The sequence below is a fragment of the Scyliorhinus torazame genome, chromosome 12 (genome assembly GCF_047496885.1).
Source record: "Scyliorhinus torazame isolate Kashiwa2021f chromosome 12, sScyTor2.1, whole genome shotgun sequence".
NCBI lineage: Eukaryota > Metazoa > Chordata > Chondrichthyes > Carcharhiniformes > Scyliorhinidae > Scyliorhinus > Scyliorhinus torazame.
This window is the reverse complement of record NC_092718.1, coordinates 37049011-37067913: the sequence shown is the minus strand read 5'-3', so window position 1 is coordinate 37067913 and position 18903 is coordinate 37049011. Positions and strand designations below refer to the sequence as shown.

The window sequence follows — 18903 nt, the reverse complement described above, 5'->3', positions numbered from 1 at the left end:
TTAGCAAAACCCTCTAAGCTTCGGGCATGCCCAAAACATGTGGACATGATTTGTTGGGCTTTCCGCGCACCTCGCACACCTATCTTCTACACCAAAAAACCTGCTCATCCTAGCCGCTGTCCTTTGTGCCCAGTGGACTATCTTAAATTGTATCAGGCTTAGCCTGGCACATGATGAGGAGGTATTAAACCTGCCTTGGGCATCCGCCCATAGGCCCACCTCTATTTCTCCTCCTAACTCGTCCTCACACTTGCCCTTAAACTCCTCCACCGGGGTTTCCTCTGCCTCCGAAAGCTCCTGGTAAATATCCAATACCTTCCCCTCTCCCACCTAGGTGCTGGAGACTACTCTATCCTGTAGCCCCAGTGGCGACAGCAGCGGAAAGGCCGGCACCTGTTTTCTCAGGAATTCTCGCACCTTCAAATACCTAAACCCATTCCCTGCTGGCAATTTAAATTTATCCTCCAAAGCTTTCAAGCTGGGAAAGTCCCCTTCCATTTGTCTACCAACCGGGATAGGTTTAACTTGTGCAGTACCTCCCATTCTCAGACCACCTGGATTCCCAGATATCGAAAGCTCTTCCCTACCATTCTAAGCGGCAGCTCTCCCAGTCTCTTCCCTTGTCCTCTTGCCTGGATCGCAAACATCCCTTTTTCCCATGTTCAAATTATACCCCGAAAAATTGCCAAATCCGCCAAGATTCGAATTACTTCCCCCATCCCCTCCAGCGGGTCTGAAATGTACAAGAGCAGGTCATCTGCATAGAGCGAGACCACCTGTGCTCCCTCCAAACCAGCCCTTTCCAGTTCCTATAGGCTCTTAACGCCATGGCCAATGGCTCTATGGCCAGAGCAAACCGTTGCGCGGAGAGGGGGCACCCTTGCCTCGTCCCTCGGTGTAGTTTAAAATACCCCGACCTCAGCCGGTTCGTACGCACACTCGCTACTGATGCCTGATGGAGCAACCGCACCTAGTCAATGAAGAGCTGAGCTCTCTTCTAAGCCACAGTAACAACTTAAAAGGATTGAAGCAAGAGGAAAAAAATCATTGAGGCAAAAAAAAACCAAATTAAATTGAGTGCTTTACTGAAAGTGGTAAAGCGTATTTGAACAAGATATAGGTGTGCAACATTTTTAAATTGTTATTGCACTTGGTTTTCTTGTAACAAGAAGCTAAACTTTCTACTCCTGCTGGTTACACATGTGTGCTCTGAGCACAGGATGGGGTGGATGACTTGAGAAATCTGATTGGAGACTCTGGCCTGGACTTTCGCTGCGGGGGTTCAGAGTGCAAAGTCGGGACATTTCCCAGCTACTCCCATCGAACCCGGGAGGAAGCGACCTGAAGCTAGCCCAGAACAAACGCGAAGGCTGCCGGGTGCAGAGGCTGACTGGGCAGAAGGCCTGCCACTGTGCTCCAGCATGGTGTTCAAGATTTATTAAAAAAAACACTGGATAAAAACCAGACGTCATGGCTCATACTACCACCCCGACAAACTCCCTGAGCTCCATCCATGCCAACTCATGCCACTTCATGTCCTTTTGCAACCCAATGGCACATAACATCTCCATGCACCTCTACCCATCCCATGGTCCTTGATAGGCACTGTGCCAACTTTATGACAAATCATGCCATCCCATGACCCTCCGCCATCACCCTTTGTCCTTGCATCTCCCATGTCAATTCACCCTGTATCCACCAGGGGTAGACTTTAGGACTCATGCTGCGATTAAATAAAATAAAGATCTGTGTTGATTGATATATTCACTATTTAAAAGAAAATTCTCATTCATAATAAACAGTTCATTACATTTATATTTCTTTAACTACACCCTTACAAAAGCAAATATTACATTCAAGTGTTTAATCCCTTATGAAAGTGAACATTGGAATTCATAGACCCACTTCAATGGTCTATAACCAGTTGCAGCTGTCAGTCAAATTATGAAATGAAAGGCACCCTACTGTGATAATAGAAGATTGTGAAATCAGTCATACAGCAAAAGTTCAGTAATAGCAGCCCTCAGGCTTATGCCAACAGACAGAGTGAAATAGCAAGCACTGATTTTATTTAAACACTCCAAACATTTTTAAGAAGATTTAAACGGCAGGAGTTTTAAAAGCCTCGATAGCTTGACAGTTCATTTTGACATCTTCGACAGTTCCAATGAGCTTGACAGTTAATGAGCTTATGCACTTTTAATACACATTCACCCCTACTTTTAACAGCCCCAAAGGGCACATAATCTTCCCCAAATGTGCCCCGGAACCATATGCAAAGGGGTACCTTACCTCCCCAAAAGGGCGTCCACCTCTCGAAAGAACTTCACAAAGTTTAAACTTCTTCTTACCATATCTAGTCTGCACATATCATGTTTCACACACATGGGTCATCAGATATGGCATGAGTGGAGGTAGCTGCTGATTTAGATCGGTAGCTGCTTCCACAAAGCACGCATGCGCAAATGCAACCAGGGCTTAAACCTGCCCCTGCGGAAATGGTTGGTGCCTTGTTTGGGGAAGGGAGCCTCTTTGTAATGATGGAGAGACTCTTTCATGTTTCTGTGGCATTAGCTGGCACATTGTTGGGGGACGACGACAATGATACTTAGCACCATTACCAATTGTTTTGGAGAGTTGCCTTGTATTCACGAGTGAGATCAATTTGCTGAAGCATCAAATACCACTGGATGGTATGGCTAGTGGACTCCTCCACATTAGAAGAACACTTTCAAGGTGCTTCTCATTCTTTTCAAATTATTTATGAATTCACAATGCTCAGAAAATGTAATTCCTATGTACGTAGACCCTGGACGTCATTAACTTTGGGACTCTGAAATTGAGGATAGCCTTGAGCTGGCCCTGCTGCCAACATATCTTGTTCCTCTGCTGCTTCCTAAATTTTGTCCGCCTCACTTGGACCATGTGTTTCACCTGATGCTCCCTGGTTTACTGTTTGTTGAAAAAGGGGCATGGAGTAAAAATTTGTTGTGACAAAAGATTCTAATTCTAAATCTTTATGAATCATCTGTTCAGCCATAGTTAGGAAGATGTGCCCAGTCCCTAATGCTTTACTATACAAAGGATATTAAGACCATGGTGAGGTGGTGCAGAAGAGGTTCTCTAAGAGCAAAGCAAAGCATAGAGGCTTAGTCCCGTGAAGAAATTCTGCTCAAGTAGAACCGAGAAGGTTTAGAGGGAGACTGATGGGAGTGTTCAGGGTTTTTCAAAGGTAAATAGGGAAATTGTCCCCAAGAAATATATAATGGCTTGAGTTATTTTCTCTTGTGTGTTAAGCATATGCAAAGGGATAAAATGTTGTCCATAAGAAGACTGCAAGCTGAATAAAAATGAAAACTTTGCATGTTTTCTAGCATGATGACTTCTGAGGAACTATCAGCCAACCAGGAAATGCTGTATTTTTTCCCAGATACCCCGATCTCCGAGATCACACGGTTGCTATATCATCAAAGATGCTGTATGTTGCTGCACTAACAATTGACCCACCCTAATTAATTTTCTTGTGAAGTAGTTTGTGATGTGGTGGGAGAGCTGTTTAAATAATCTTGCGTGTAATGCTAAACACCTGACTCCTTTTGGTATTTAGATACTAGCAAAGGCAAAGGGCCTTGAGTGGCAGAAACTGTCCAAATTAGGAGACTTACAAACTGAATTGGGAGTCAGTCTGGAGACCATGATTTCCACCATCGAGCTAATACTGCATCCAGAACCCTACAGCAGGGTGGAAGTCTGTCAGCATCTTGGGATCAGCCAAGAGGAGCTATGCAGCAGCATTCTCAGCCAGAACACACAGGATGGTGAGTCCCTAGTCAAAACTTGACGAGTACAATTTTAATTGCTTTTGCCTTCTTAAACCTTGTTCACAGGCGCACAGTTCTAGAGGCCATGGTAAGGTTTTGCTTAACAATGTTATGATATGACTTTTGAGAAACACTGTGAAATTACATTTCTAATATTTTTTGGGCAGTCGAGTCATGAGAAAAAGATATCACGCCAAGTCCTATTATTTCACGAGCATGAAAAATATACCATTCTCAATTTCTCACAACAATAACCAAGTGGTAAATCTGTCGCCAAAAATGAAGTTTTTAGCATAGCTTTTCCAAACACAGGGCTTACTGTTCTGTTTAATTTTATATTTGTTCAGCATGCTTTATGTTGTGAGGACCATGCACTCTTCAGCCTGATAACTCTGATTATATATGGGGCGGCATGGTGGAGCAGTGGTTAGCAGTGCTGCTTCACAGCGCAGAAGACCCGGGTTCAATCCCAGCCCGGGGTCACTGTCCGCATGGAGTGTGCGCATTGTCCCTGTGTCTGCGTGGGTCTCACCTCCGCAACCCAAAGATGTGCAAGGTAGGTGGATTGGCCACACTAAATTGCCTCTTAATTGGGAAAAAATGAATTGGATCCTCTAAATTTATTTTTAAAAACTCTGAATATATATATGTATGTATTTATACTTGCCCCTTCTATGTATTGCTATTAATGGGTCATAGCACAGGAATAGGAGAAGGCAATTCTTCCTCTCAAGACAAACTTCTGTTCTGTTAAATTGTGGCTGATCCGTTTCTTAATTTGATCCACCTGCCTTGATTCCCTAACCCTTAATACCCCTGCTGAACAAAAAATCTATCAATCTCAGTATTGAAATTTTCAATGATTGCATTTGGAGGAAGAAAGTTCCATATTTCTACTATCTTTTGCGTGAAGAAATGCTTCCTGAAAGCATGCCTGAATGGTATAGCTCCAATTTTAAAGTTTTCTCCCCTTGTTTTTGACTCGCCCGCCAGAGGAAAGGTGGAGACGGAGCTCAGTTGGTTGGAGTCCCTGGCTATCATCAGGCCCGTCCAGTGGTACTGGTAATAAAGCTGGAGAAAAGGGTTTGTTATGTGCGGTTGGACCCCATGCCCCGCATTGACGATCTCTACGTGAAGCTTGCAGTCGGGCATTTGTTCACAAAACACGAGTTGAGCCACATCTATTTACAACTCATGTTGGATCCTGCCTTCCGCAAAGTATGGGCAGCATGGTAGCACAGTGGTTAGCACTGTTGCTTCACAGTTTCAGGGTCCCAGGTTCGATTCCCAGCTGTCTGTGTGGAATCTGCACGTTCTCCCCGTGTCTGCATGAGTTTTCTCCGGATGCTTCGGTTTCCTCCCACAATTCCCAAAAGACGTGCTTGTTAGGTAATTTGGACATTCTGAATTCTCCCTCCGTGTACCCAAGCAGGCGCCGGAATGTGGCGACTAAGGGATTTTCTCAGTAACTTCATTGCAGGGTCAATGTCGGTCTACTTGTGACAATAAAGATTATTATATTATTACTATGTGTCACCATCAATACATGCAGGGGCCTGACTTCCGGTGGCGGCTATGAAGGAGTAAGTCGCACATTTGGTGGCTCCCGCTCGGGTCGGACTTTTGGACCTTTTCCCCCGATTGTTTACTGGACTTGATTTGAAAAATTGATGACAGAGGCAATTGTGAACTGAATTTCCACATCGGTGCACGGAGACGAGGACTAGGAGTGCTCGCAAAGGCAGAAACAGAAGGATAGTGAAGGCTTGGGGTGAAGCTGCACCGGGAGGAAGCATGGCGGAGGACCGGACCTCTGGCTTGTCGACCCAGCGGTCAACGGAGCAGTTGATGCAAGTTATCCAGGAGGGCTTCGCCAAGCAGAAACAGGACTGCTTGGGCCCGATTAAAGAGGCAATTTCGCGGCTGGAACTTAGATTGGATGCCCAGGACGATCCAGAAAGTAGAGAAGGCGCTGGTTGACCAGGAGAACCATCAAACAGCGGTGGAGTTGGAGATGGGGATGCTAAGAGACCAGCAGAAAAGGCTCCTGGAGAAGGTGGAGGACCTAGAGAACAGGTCCTGTCAGCAGAGTTTGAGGATCGTTGGGCTCCCAGTGGGATCCGAAGGAACGCACGCTGTGGCATACATAGCGGCCATGTTCGAGAAGCTGCTGGGGGATGGGGCATTCCCACGACCCTTGGAGGTGGATAGGGCTCACAGTGCGCTTGCAAGGAAGCCGCGAATGGGAGACCCCCCCCCCCCCCCCCCGAGGGTAATGGTGGTGAGATTCCACAGGTATCTGGATAAGGAGCGCGTTTTACAGTGGGCCAAGCAGACACGGAGCTGCAGATGGGACAACAATGTCCTGCGGATCTATCAAGACCCGAGTGCGGAGGTGGCCAGGAGAAGAGCGGGATTTAACCAGATCAGGTCGACCCTTTTCAAGAAAAAGGTGAATTTCCGGCTGTTGTATCCGGCCCGCCTCTGGGTCACATACAAGGAGCAACATTTCTATTTTGAGTCGCCTGAGGAAGCGCTGGACTTCGAGAAAAGGAAAGGACTGGTGTCGGACTGAGAACTTTGAATTTTGCTGCAGCGTTTATGTTTTTTAAAAAAAGTTTCTTGTTTCTTGCTTTTTCAGACGTTATTTGTAATGCCAGCTGCAGAGCTGAGAGAGGTAACGTTGCATTTGCACTGTTGGGGGATGGAGATGTGTTTGTTCAGATGCTGGATCTTTTGCTTGATCCTTTTTTTGTGTTTAACTTGTTTTTTAAAAAATCTCTGTCGGAAAATTGTGTTGGGATCGTTTTTCATTTGAATATGTATGTATGAGTGGGGGGGTAGGGTGGGGAAGGAACAATAGGTTGGAGATTGTCTGGCGTCAGGGGCGAGGACCGCCAAGCTAGCTGGGCGGGCTAGCTTACAGAAGCGTAGTGGGGGGTGAGCAGATGTTAGGCTTATTAAAGGGGTTGATTTATTTTGTGCTGTTGCTAGGGGGGGGGGAGGTGGAAAGATGTTCTGCTGATGAGGGAGGGACTTTTGCTGAGGGACAGAGAGGAGGTTGGGGGCGGAGGCTGCCTGGGGGCAGGCAGGTGGAGGCGTGGGGCACGGGGCTGGCGAATGGCCCAAGAGAGGGGACGGCTGATCGGCGAAGGGGGGTGCGGTGAGCCCCCCAACTTGACTGATCATCTGGAATGTAAGAGGGCTCAAGGGCCGGTCAAGAGGGCACGCATGTTCGCGTATTTGAGAGGACTGAAGGCGGACGTGGTAATGCTGCAGGAGACGCACCTTAGATTAGCTGACCAGATTAGGTTAAGGAAAGGTTGGGTCGGACAGGTTTTTCACTTGGGACTGGACTCAAAGACTAAAGGGGTCGTGATCCTGATCAACAAGCGAGTGGTGTTTGAGGCGGGAAGAATAGTTTTGGATGTGGGAGGGAGGTACATTATGGTCAGTGGGAAATTGGAGGGGGTACAGGTGGTACTAGTAAATCTATACGAGCCAAACTGGGACGATGTGGAGTTTATAAAGAGGATGCTGGGGAAAGATCACGGACCTGGATTTGCATAAGCTGGTCATGGGAGGGGACGCTGGTCAAGCTCAAAAACGGGCAGGGTGGCAGAAATTGCTAAGGAGCTAAAAGGGTTCATGGAGCAGATTGGGGGGGGGGGGGACCCATGGAGATTTGGGGACCCATGGAGATTTGGGGACCCATGGAGATTTGGGCAGCCAATAGTAAAGCAGTTCTCCTTCTACTCACATGTGCATAAAGTGTACTCCTGGATTGATTTCTTTATTCTGAGCAGGGCTCTACTGACGGGGGTGGTGGACACTGGGCACTCGGCGATTACAATTTCAGACCATGCCCCACACTGGTTTGATCTACAGGTTAGTTAAGAGAGTAACCAGCGCCAGCACTGGAGGTTAGACGTGGGACTGTTAGCGGACGAGGAGGTGTGCGGGTTGTTGAGGAAATGTATTCAGAATTACCTGGAGGTCAATGACATGGGGGAAATTACGGCAGCGGTGGTCTGGGAGGCATTGAAGGAAGTGGTTAGAGGGGAGATGATCTCGATACGGGCCCACAGGGGGAAGTTAGACCGGGCAGAGATGGACCGGCTGGTAAAGGAGACACTACAGGTTGACAGGAGGTATGCGGAGACCCCAGAGGCAGGGCTTTTAAGGGAACGGCGGAGGCTACAGGCGGAGTTCAACTTGTTAACCACAAGGAGAGCGGTGGAGCAGCTGAGAAAGGCGAGGGGGGCGATTTATGAGCATGGAGAGAAGACCTGCAGAATGCTTGCACAGCAGCGTAGGAAGAGGGAGGCAGCCAGGGAAATAGGGAAAGTAACGGATGGAGACGGGAACCTAGTGGTGTTTAAGGAGCTTTATTGTAAGCTGTATGGGTCGGAACCCCCCACCGGGGCCAGAGGGGATGAGGCACTTCCTAGGGGGCTGAATTTCCGAAGGTGGACGGGGAGCTGGTAGAAGGGCTGGGGGCCCCGATCAGGATCGAAGAGATAGCGGAGGGGCTGAAGGCCATGCAGTCGGGTAAAGCCCCGGGGCCGGATTGGTACCCAGTGGAGTTCTATAAAAGGTTCGCTGGGATATTGGGGCTGCTGTTGATGAGGACATTCAATGAGGCGAGGGAGAGAGGGGTGCTTCCCCCGACAATGTCACAAGCCACTAGCTCGCTGATTCTGAAGCGGGATAAGGATCCGGAGCTGTGTGGGTCCTACAGGCCGATATCCCTATTGAATGTGGATGCCAAACTGCTGGCCAAAATTCTGTCCTCTAGGATTGAAGACTGTGTTCCGGATGTGATTGGGGAGGACCAGACGGGGTTCGTTAAGGGAAGACAGTTGGTGTCCAATGTAAGAAGATTGCTAAATGCGATCATGACGCCCCCAGAAGGTAGGGAGGTGGAGGTAGTGGTCGCAATGGACGCAGAGAAGGCTTTTGATCGAGTAGAATGGTAATGTCTGTGGGAGGTACTGGGACGGTTTGGATTTGGGCGGGGCTTTATTGACTGAGTCAGATTGCTTTATCAGGCTCCTGTGGCGAGCGTAAGGTCGAATAGGATGACATTGGACTATTTTAGGCTACATTGGGGGACAAGACCGGGTTGCCCCCTTTCCCCACTGTTGTTCGCGCTAGCTATAGAGCCGCTGGCAATTGCGCTGAGAGCCTCAAAGGGGCTGGTCCGGGGGTGGGGGGGGTGGAGGAGTGTAACACAGAGACTCACTTTACGCAGACGACCTGGTCCTGGATGTATCAGACCCAGTGGAGGGGATGGAATAAATCATGACGATTCTGGGGGAATTTAGCCGGTTTTCGGGGTACAAACTAAATATGGGGAAAAGTGTGATGTTTGCGATCCAGGCAAGGGGACAGGAGAGGCGACTGGGGGAACTGCCGTTTAGAGTGGTAGGGGGAAGTTTTATATATCTAGGCATCCAAGTGACGTGGGAATGGGAACGGTTGCACAAACTTAATCTGGCCCGTCTGGTGGACCCAATGAAGGATGATTTTCGAAGGTGGGACGCGCTCCCGTTGTCACTTCCTGGGAGGGTCTAGACGGTGAAGCTGACAGTCCTTCTGAGATTCCTGTTTGTGTTCCAGTGTCTCCCCATCTTTATTCCGCGGTCCTTTTTTAAACGGGTTAAAAAGGTTATCACGTACTTTGTGTGGGCGGGCAAGACCCCGCGAATAAAAAAAGAGGATGCTTAAGCGGAGCCGGGCGAGGGCGGGCTGGCGCTGCCAAACTTCAGTAACCATTATTGGTCGGCGAATATAGCCATGATCAGGAAGTGGGTGGTGGGGGAGGGTCGGCATGGGAGCGTATGGAGGCGTGTAGAATAAGCTTCCCCCAAACTTGGCGTAGTTCGACAGGTTAAGATCCCTATGAATTAAAGATTCCTTCAAGGCGGCCTCATGTAAGGGCACCAGTTTGGGGGGGCGTTGATAACGACGCCTCTGCCATTCCCGCCGGCATGGTACTCCACCAGCCCCGTGGTGGTGGCAGCCCTGAGAGTCTGGGGGCAATGGAGGAAGCAAGTGGGGGCGGAGGGAGCATCGGTCTGGTCTCCAATCTGCAATAACCACCGGCTTGCCCCGGGAAGGATGGATGGGGGATTTCGGAGATGGCAGAGGGCAGGAATTGAGAGGATGGGGATATGTTTATAGAAGGGAGCTTTCCTAGCTTGAGGGAGCTGGAGGAGAAATTTGGATTGGCGAGGGGAAACAAATTTTGGTACCTGCAGGTGCGGGACTTCCTACGAAGACAGGTCTCAACCTTCCCGCTCCTACCACCACAGGGGACTCAGGATAGGGTAGTTTCCAGAGTGTGGGTGGGAGAAGGGAAGATCTATAAGGAGCTCATGGGGTCAGAGGACACGCAGACTGAGGAGCTGAAGCGCAAGTGGGAAGAGGGGTTGGGAGGAGAGATAGAGGATGGTCTCTGGTCAGATGCGTTGAATAGAGTCAATGCGTCCACAACATGTGCCAGGCTCAGCCTGATACAGTTCAAGGTCGTTCACCGGGCTCACATGACAGTGGGCCGGATGAGCAGGTTCGTTGGTGGAGAAGATAAGTGTGCAAGGTGTCCGGGGGACCAGCGAACCATGTCCACGGGTTTTGGACATGTCCAAAGCTCAGGGGATTTTGGCAGGGGTTTGCAGACGTCATGTCCACGGTGTTAAAAACAAGGGTGGCACCGAGTCCGGAGGTGTCAATTTTCGGGGTGTCGGAAGATCTGGGAATCAAGGAGGAGAAAGAGGCAGACGTTTTGGCCTTTGCTTCCCTGGTAGCCTGGAGACGGATATTATTAGCTTGGAGGGACTCAAAGCCCCCAAAGTCGGAGACCTGGCTATCTGACATGGCTAGCTGTATCTGTTTGGAGAAAATCAAGTTCGCCTTGAGAGGGTCCTTGGGGTTCGCCCGGAGGTGGCAGCCGTACATCGACTTCTTTGCAGAAAACTAATCGTCAGCAGAAGGGGGGGGGTTTGTTTAGTTTAGAGTAGAGGGTTAATAAAGGTGGCACCTGTAAGGGAGGAAGCAGGCTTTTTCCACTATGTTTATTGACTTATGTATATTGTTTATTTTGTTGTTGTAAAACCAAAAATACCTCCATAAAATGTTTATTAAAAAAAAAATACATGCAGGGGCCTGTACGAGTAAATGCACTGCCTTTCGGAGTCTCCTCTGCCTGTGGTATTTTCCAGCGCGTAATGGAATACATCCTGTGAGGTCTACCATGTGGCTGTTTATTTAGATGACGTACAGGTCACGGGAGCCTCTGAGCAAGAATACCTGGGCAACCAGAAGGCTGTGTTAAAGCGGTTCTCTGAGACTGGTGTCCACTTAAGACAAGCGAAGTGCATGTTTCATACGCGAGGAATGGTCTACCTCGGCTATGGGGTGGACCGCGAAGGTTTGCAACCGGTCACGGAGAAGGTGCGCGCCAACCAGCAGGCCCCCTTCCCAAACAGATGCCTCGGAACTTTGCTCTTTCCTTGGTCTTGTAAACTATTACGGAAAGTTTCTTTAGAACTTTGCGACCATGTGGCTCCCTTACACCTTCTTCTGAAGTAAAATCACATGTGGGCCTGGGGCCAGCCGCAAGTCGGCGGGTGAAGAAGTAGTTGGCCTCTTCTGGGTTACTGACCCATTACGATTCTGCCAAACCCTTACTCATCACATGCGACGCTTCACCCTATGAAATTGGGGCAGTCCTGTCCTACCAGATGGAGAACGGCAGGGAATGGCCGATTGGCTTCACCTCCCATAGATTGGCTACAGCGGAAAGAAAATACGTGCAGATCGAGGAAAAAGGTATGGCGGTGGTCTTCGCAGTGAAACGTTTTCGACAATAGGTCAATGGCTTCAACTTCACACTCGTTACGGATCACAAGCCTTTGGTTGGGCTTTTCAAGGAGGATAAGGCAATTTCAACATTGCTTCTGCATGAATCCAGCGCTGGGCCTTGTTACTCGCTGCCTACGAGTATTCTTTGGAACATGGGCCGGGGACATAAATTGCAAATGCCGATGCACTGAGGTGGTTGCCTTTATCGACTGGCCCCTTATCAACCTCAGGACGGTCATGGCAGTCGCAATTCTAAATTTCGTGGACTCTGCCTATCACGGATCTGAGACTGGACCCCAGACGGACCCGGTCCTATCCAAAATTCAGCACATAATCTGATATGGTGGATAGCATCGACTTCCAGGCGGGTTATGGGCATTTTCCTCTAAGTTTCCTGAGTTCAGTGTGGAGGATCGTATCCTGATGTGCTTTACGTGCGTAGTCATCCCAGGACCTCCACAATGGTCATCTAGGCATACCAAAGATGAAAATGCTGGCATGCAGCTACGTATGGTGGCTGGGCTTTGACTCTGACATTAAGATGGCCCACTAATGCTCCGTATGCCAAGTGAATCAGAAGCTCCCGCGGAACGTGCCCCTGCATTATTGGAAATGGCCAGACAAGCCATGAACTCAATTGCATGTCGATTTTGCCGGTCTGCTTCAGGGGTCCATGTTCCTCTTGTTGATTGACACCCATTCAAAGTGGTTCGAAGTGCACAAGGGGTGTGACATATTTGTACTGCCCCATAACCCCCAGCTTCTAATGGTTTAGCGGAGTGAGCTGTGCAAACATTTAAATGGGGACACAAAATCGTCTTCTGGATCGATGGACACTAGACCGTCCACCCCCGCAGTCATTAGTATTGGAGATACGTATTTAGCATTTAATAATCCAATAATTTATTTTACAATCGCTAGTATTCGAGTTTTGAGTTATGAAGAGAGACTTGAATTTTGAAAGGAAGCACAGGCGAGGTGGTCAAACGGAAGTAAGCAGTACGGGAAAAGCTAAATCCAGAAAACTACTTTAAATTTCCACAGGTTCAATCAGGTTGAAAGCAAATAGAGCATTGATTCACTGCATGTGAGCAGTACATGGAAAGAACTATGGAATCGTTTAAGAACCAGTTGGATGCTGCACTGGATGAACTTTAAGATCCTCATGGATAGATGAATATATATAGGCCAGATGGCCTGCCTTTCTTGTCTGTAATTACCTGTGCACTGCTAATCTTAAATTTCATTCAGGCTGAAACCATTAAAATCTTTGACTGTAAAGCATTTAAAAGTCCACCAGGTGGCACCCATTTGAAACCTTCTTACAAATCTGTTGCATCCATTTAAATAGCAGATTATCATTTCAGTGACCACGTTTCAAAGCTATCCTCCAGAAATTAATCATTGAAAGCCAGTGACTTGTTTTGTAGGTAGATATCACAGCCACGCTGTGCCAGCAGTACCCAACCAACAGCAGTTAGATAAATGACTTGGTCACTTTATTTATTTTTTTGGTGGCGTCAATTACAGATGAACATAGTCCAGAATACCTGGCGAACACTTTTTTTCAATAATAATGTTACATTTGCTTGTTCATTATATGCAAGTAATCATTCTCTGCGCAACCATTTTTTAATATGGTCCCTTTGTAATAAGCTTCACTTGAGCTACAAAATATTCCTGAATGAATGAAAAAGGAATCATAGTGGCCGCGTTTTAAAATCCTCATAAAGTAAATAAGTGCTCTAAAGTTTCTTGAAAGTAAATGTCTTGAAACCTGATAACAACGAGAATACGTCAGATAACTCTTACGGACACGAGAAACTTCTATGTAAGGGTGTCAAATTGCTTTTTTAAGAAAAAAACATACACACTTGACATTAAACGTTTTTAAACGTGTATATTTTCTCAGTTTGTCAAACACCACAAGCTCCCGTTGCTAACAAGGAGTCTATGTTTGAAGCTTGGCTGGCACATTTTGCTGTGTTTTTGAAGCTGTGTTTAAGCATACCTCGTGTTTTAAGACAGTTATTTAAATCCTCTCCGTCGTAAAGTAGTCCAAAAACAAAATAATTTTCAACTGTTTGGAAATAATTGAGGTCACTTAGAGGTTAATTGTACCTTCTTTTAAATTTCTTACCCTTGGCTGGAAGAACCCAGTGGTAGCCATTTGACAAAATGCCTTTTTTACTGTTGATTGCTGGGAAGTATGTGACCGGTTTTGATACATGTTTGTAATAAAATACATTAAAAAAATATTTTAAAATGCCTTTTTTCTGTTGATTGCTTGGAAGTGTGCTTCCCAGGGTGTTTATTTGCTGTAACCTGTTTTGATACATGTTTGTAGTAATAAAATACATTTTTACCCCATGTTTGCGTGGGTTGCGCCCGCACAACCCAAAGATATGCAGGGCAGGTGGATTGGCCACGCTAAATTGGGCCTTAAATGAAAAAGCCTTGTGTGTCTAGCCTAGGATCATAACAGACTCCGCAGTAGTAAAATTAATTTCTCAGGGCCAGAAAGGTTGCTTAGAGGTAATTACCACTTATTATGCCATTGCAAATTAATTTCCTCCTAAATGCAGCAGCCTTATCTTTTCAGCTGTTTCTTAATGCGGAGCTAGCGGGCAAAGACCCCAACTTCATGCTGTTGCAGTCATATTTTGGGCAGCAAATGCACACCCGATGGAGGATCGGGGCACCTCTGACAACTTATGGATTTACATGTTTGTCTGGGTTGATAGCCTCGCTGTTGTTATTACAATAAAATCCAAGCTATTACCGCAGTTATTGGGTCCAAGGAATATATTTATGCTTTTTCGCAAAAGAAACTTGTTGCGTTCCCATAGTGTATATTACAGATGCCTGACAGCTGTAACCTATTTCAGAGCTGAAATATTTTTCTGCTCCTGCTTAGTCAACACCTGCCTTGTTATACAGTTGTTGCACTTTCTCAAAAAGAAATCAAGAGTCCATGAGAAGAAGAAAACATTTGGCTCATCAAAGATTTATTTTCCCGACGTGACCTAAATGTGTTAGATTCTTCTAAAATACAGTCAGGGCAGAAAAGCAAAAATGTTTTTTTTTTTTTTAGAAGGAGCGACAATTAAGAAAGGAAACATCTTTTTAAACCTGATGTTCAAAAAGAAAAATGATTGGAGAAATTAAAGCTAGAAAAGAACATTGTCAGTTCATCACTTTGGCCAGACAGAGAAAACGCAAAGCAGGTTTTTCAAAGGCGGGGGCCTTTGAAATCCTTGAAGACAAATAACCAGTTCATCATAGAGAGGCCAGGAACAGCAATGACCAGAGTTGAGGTTGCGTCAGGTCTAGATGCCTTTCATAGTCAGGTTTGAAACTCCGATCCTTCACTTACAGACTTTCTCATTTTTCGGCCAGGTTGTAAAGAGGGAAGCGCTGAGCAAAAGCATAGTCATCCCCTTGGAAAGCGGGTGTTATAACCAATTGTCCTCCCTGTTGTTAACAGTATAGCAGCTGTAATGATTCAAATGCACTTAATAAAATTGCCCTTCATCAGTCATTGTTTATGGGTATCAGTGTGCTTCAATCCAAACATATTATTGCATTGTAACCTTATAATGTAACCAGCACTCGTGATTTAAAAATTACAAGTTTCACTGAGTAGTTATGTACATTTCAGTCCCAATTAAAAGGAGACCAGATCCATTTCTAAAATTTCTGTGGTGATGGATATTGCAGGCAGCACGAGTGTAGAATTCTACATGAGTGTAGAATTAAATGATGCAAACAAAAGATTGGTAACCCACCAGCCAGGCTAGAGATTAGAAATTGCTTTGGTGGGTATGTATATCGCCACCCACTTGAAATATTTCGTGGGGAGTTTTTAAAAGAAAAAGTGACCATCAGAAATTCTGTCAAAACAAGATATTTTCACTTTGTGTAGATCATTGGTGAGAGTGCAATCTGTATATTATATCTAGATATATGTAATAGGGACTGGGATTTATATAGCACCTTTCATACTCAGGGGATGTCTAGTGAAGAATAGTTACAGTTGCAACCAATTTGTGCACAACAAGCACCCACCCACAAACAGCCAAGTGATGATGACTGGAAATGGGTGGCACAGTGGGTAGCACCAGGGACCTGGGTTCAATTCCGCCTTGGGTGGCTGTGTGGAATCTGCACGCTCCCCCTGTGTCTGAGTGGATTTCCTCTGGGTGCTCTGGTTTCCTCCCACAGTCCAAAGATGTGCAAATTAGGTGGATTGGCTATGCTAAATTGCCCCATGTGTCACAAGATGTGCAGGTTAGGTGAGGTTGCGGGGATGGGGTCAGGGAGTGGGCCTAGGTTGGGTGCTCTAGGAGTGTCGGTGCAGAGTCGATGGGCTGAAAAGCTTCCTTCTGCACTGTAGGGATTCTATACCTAATTTGCTTCTATGATGTTGATTGAGGGATAAAGATTGGTCTGGGCATCAGGGAGAACTCCCTGCTCTTTTTTAGAATAGTACCTTTGGATCTTTTACATCCAATAGAACAGGCAGATGAGGGTTCAGTTCAGGGTCTCATTTAAAATAAAATTATTTCATGAGATGTGGGCTGTGCTGGCTAGGCCAGCATTTGTTGCCCATTCCTGATAGACCTCGAACAACCTTCTTTCTGATGTGGAGATGCTGCCGATGGACTGGGGCACAGTAAGAAGTCTTACAACACCAGGTTAAAAGTCCAACAGGTTTGTTTCAAATCATTAGCTTTCGGAGCGTAGCTGATGAAGGAGCTGTGCTCCGAAAGCTAATGATTCAAAACAAACCTGTTGGACTTTAACCTGGTGTTGAAAGACTTCTTACTGAACCTTTCTGCTAGATATGACTCCAACCAATGGACCTCAGTGTTATAAGGGCTTATCAATACTGCATAGTCAAATGCTGCTTTAATGTCAAGGGCAGTCACTCGCACCTCACCCTGACTTCACCTCTTTTATCCATGTTTGGACCAAGGCTGTGATGAGTTTAGGAGCCGAGGGGCCCTGATGGAATTCCAAACTGAACATCAATGAACAGCTAATTGCTGTGTGAGCGCCACTTGACAGTGCTGTTAATAGCCCCTTCCATCACTTCGCTGATGATGACAGAGTGTAATTGGCCAGGTTGGATTTGTCCTGCTTTGTGTACATGACATAGCTGGGCAGTTTTCTACATTACTGCATAGGTGCCAGTGTTGAAGCTGTACTGGGACAGTTCGGCTCATGGCACGGCTCGATCTGGAGCACAAGTCTTCAGTACTGTTGTTAGAATGTTGTCAGGACCCATAGCCTTTGCAGTATCCAATACCGTTAGCCATTCCTTGATATTAACTGGAGTGAATTGAAATGGCTGAAGGCTGGTATCTGTGCTGCTGAAGACCTCAGGAGGAGTCCGAGATGGACCTTGTCTTTCTTGCACTGATGTGCTGGGCACCACATCGTTGAAGATGGCAATTCTTGTAGACCCTCTTCCTTCTGTTAATTGTTCAATTGCCCATCAGCATTCATCACCAGGTGTGACAGAACTGCACAGCTTTACTTTGAAAGGTAGCAAGTCCAACAATGCGGCACTCCCTCATGACTATGATATACTGGAGTCCCTGATTTTTGTGCCAATTGAGCCATGGCTACCATCCATTCCCTGCTGTTTTGGGAATCTTACTTTCAAATTGACCTAAATGTATTGGTGAGGGATCAGAAAAGAACAGTTAGTCTGAAAATGGAACATAGGACCACAAACTGCAAGGTGGGACCTCTGAGACTAAGATGGAAAAGAGGATTAAGGGGAGACATGATATAGCTTTCTACATTACTGAGGCCATGTGTTTCCAATTTCCTCTCTTCCTCTCGTGGCATTGGTAACTTATGCTGGCTGGCCTGCAGCTTGACAGGTGTCAGCTGCTACCTATTACCTCACTCAAGTGGCGAGTCTTCACGTATGAACACAGATTGTTAGCAGGTTATATTTGTGAGAGCATCACAGCCAACTGATGCTGATGTCAATAAAGTCCACATGTCCATACCTTCCAGAAGGAGGGTATTGGTTAGAAATGGCTAAGTGCGCCCGCCGCCACAGACCTGTTAAAGGGCAGTTGGTTGGAGTAACTTGACTTAGATCTGCTGACTCAGAACCCACTAAGAGTAGAACGAGCGACCTTTTGTGTATGGATAACAAATTGCACCAGGGTAAATCCGCTTGCCCACAATGCCTTGGTGGAGCCATTGCCCTACATTTTCTCAGAATCTGTTTGACTGCATCTAATTCCTGGTATTTTGTCTAATATAAATATCAATAGTGACTCCCAGGACTATTCCAACTCTCTTTTGGATGCTCGCCTCTCTGGTGGGAAGGAAGGGGTGGGGTTTGGCGGTGTAAGATACCTGTGGCCCCTGCTGTGGCATTGTGTGGGCTGGCGCTGCTAGCTTAAGAACATTTTTTAAGAAACGTTTTTCTACATCGCCCATGTTAGCTCGTGCAATTGCCGACTTTGCAATGAATCACATTAGGCCAGTTAACCCTTTGACTTTGTGACACAACCTCCACCTCCTGAATGTTGCTGATACCCAACATTGTGAAGGTGCTAATCACAGTGTGGAGACATTTCCCAGAATCCTGTGGAATTTGCATACCTATCCGAATTTGGGCAGACGTATTCAAATGTGCCATCACGTCTGTCAGCAAAGCTCCAGAGTGGCAGTAGACATTTTGGAGCCAGTGGAACAGATCCCACTATAAGTCCTACTGCTGTCTGTTTTGAAGGAACGGTGATTCAGAAGGGAAATCTGAACCATTTTGTCATAATTTATGTTTAATGGGGGATCTTATTCAGATTTCACAATTAACAGGTTTTATAATGGAAGTAAATATTGAATTAAAACACAATATATTGTTAAGTGTCACCAAAATTCAACAGCCACCTGCTTTCAGCAACTGGCTATGGATCCCAGTTTGGATGATTTAATACTCTTGGAGATGCTGAAACCCTTGAGATTAATACTTTTAACATATGGCATCTTGAAGGTGCATACCATTGCGAAGTTACTTTATAAATTAGTAAATCTATCCTTCATCTGAGCTGTTTTATATGTGGGGTATGTCAATATGTTAGCTACAGTGGAATGTGGTTCCAAAACAACCCTCTAAAGGCATACGATATTAGGCATGCATATTAGTGGACTGCTTGTAAAAAATAATGTATTATCGAATTATGCA

The 18903-nt window shown here is 46.3% G+C and overlaps 1 protein-coding gene across 3 annotated transcripts in view; it reads left to right on the top strand.

Annotated features, from left to right (window-relative positions):
* Positions 1 to 18903, top strand: part of galk2 (galactokinase 2) — a 206237-nt gene that overhangs the window by 132840 nt on the left and 54494 nt on the right. For all 3 annotated transcript variants that reach the window (XM_072470681.1, XM_072470683.1, XM_072470682.1), the window contains one exon: positions 3608 to 3818. In XM_072470681.1, coding sequence (XP_072326782.1) covers positions 3608 to 3818 — 211 coding nt within the window. The remainder of the gene's footprint in view (positions 1 to 3607; positions 3819 to 18903) is intronic.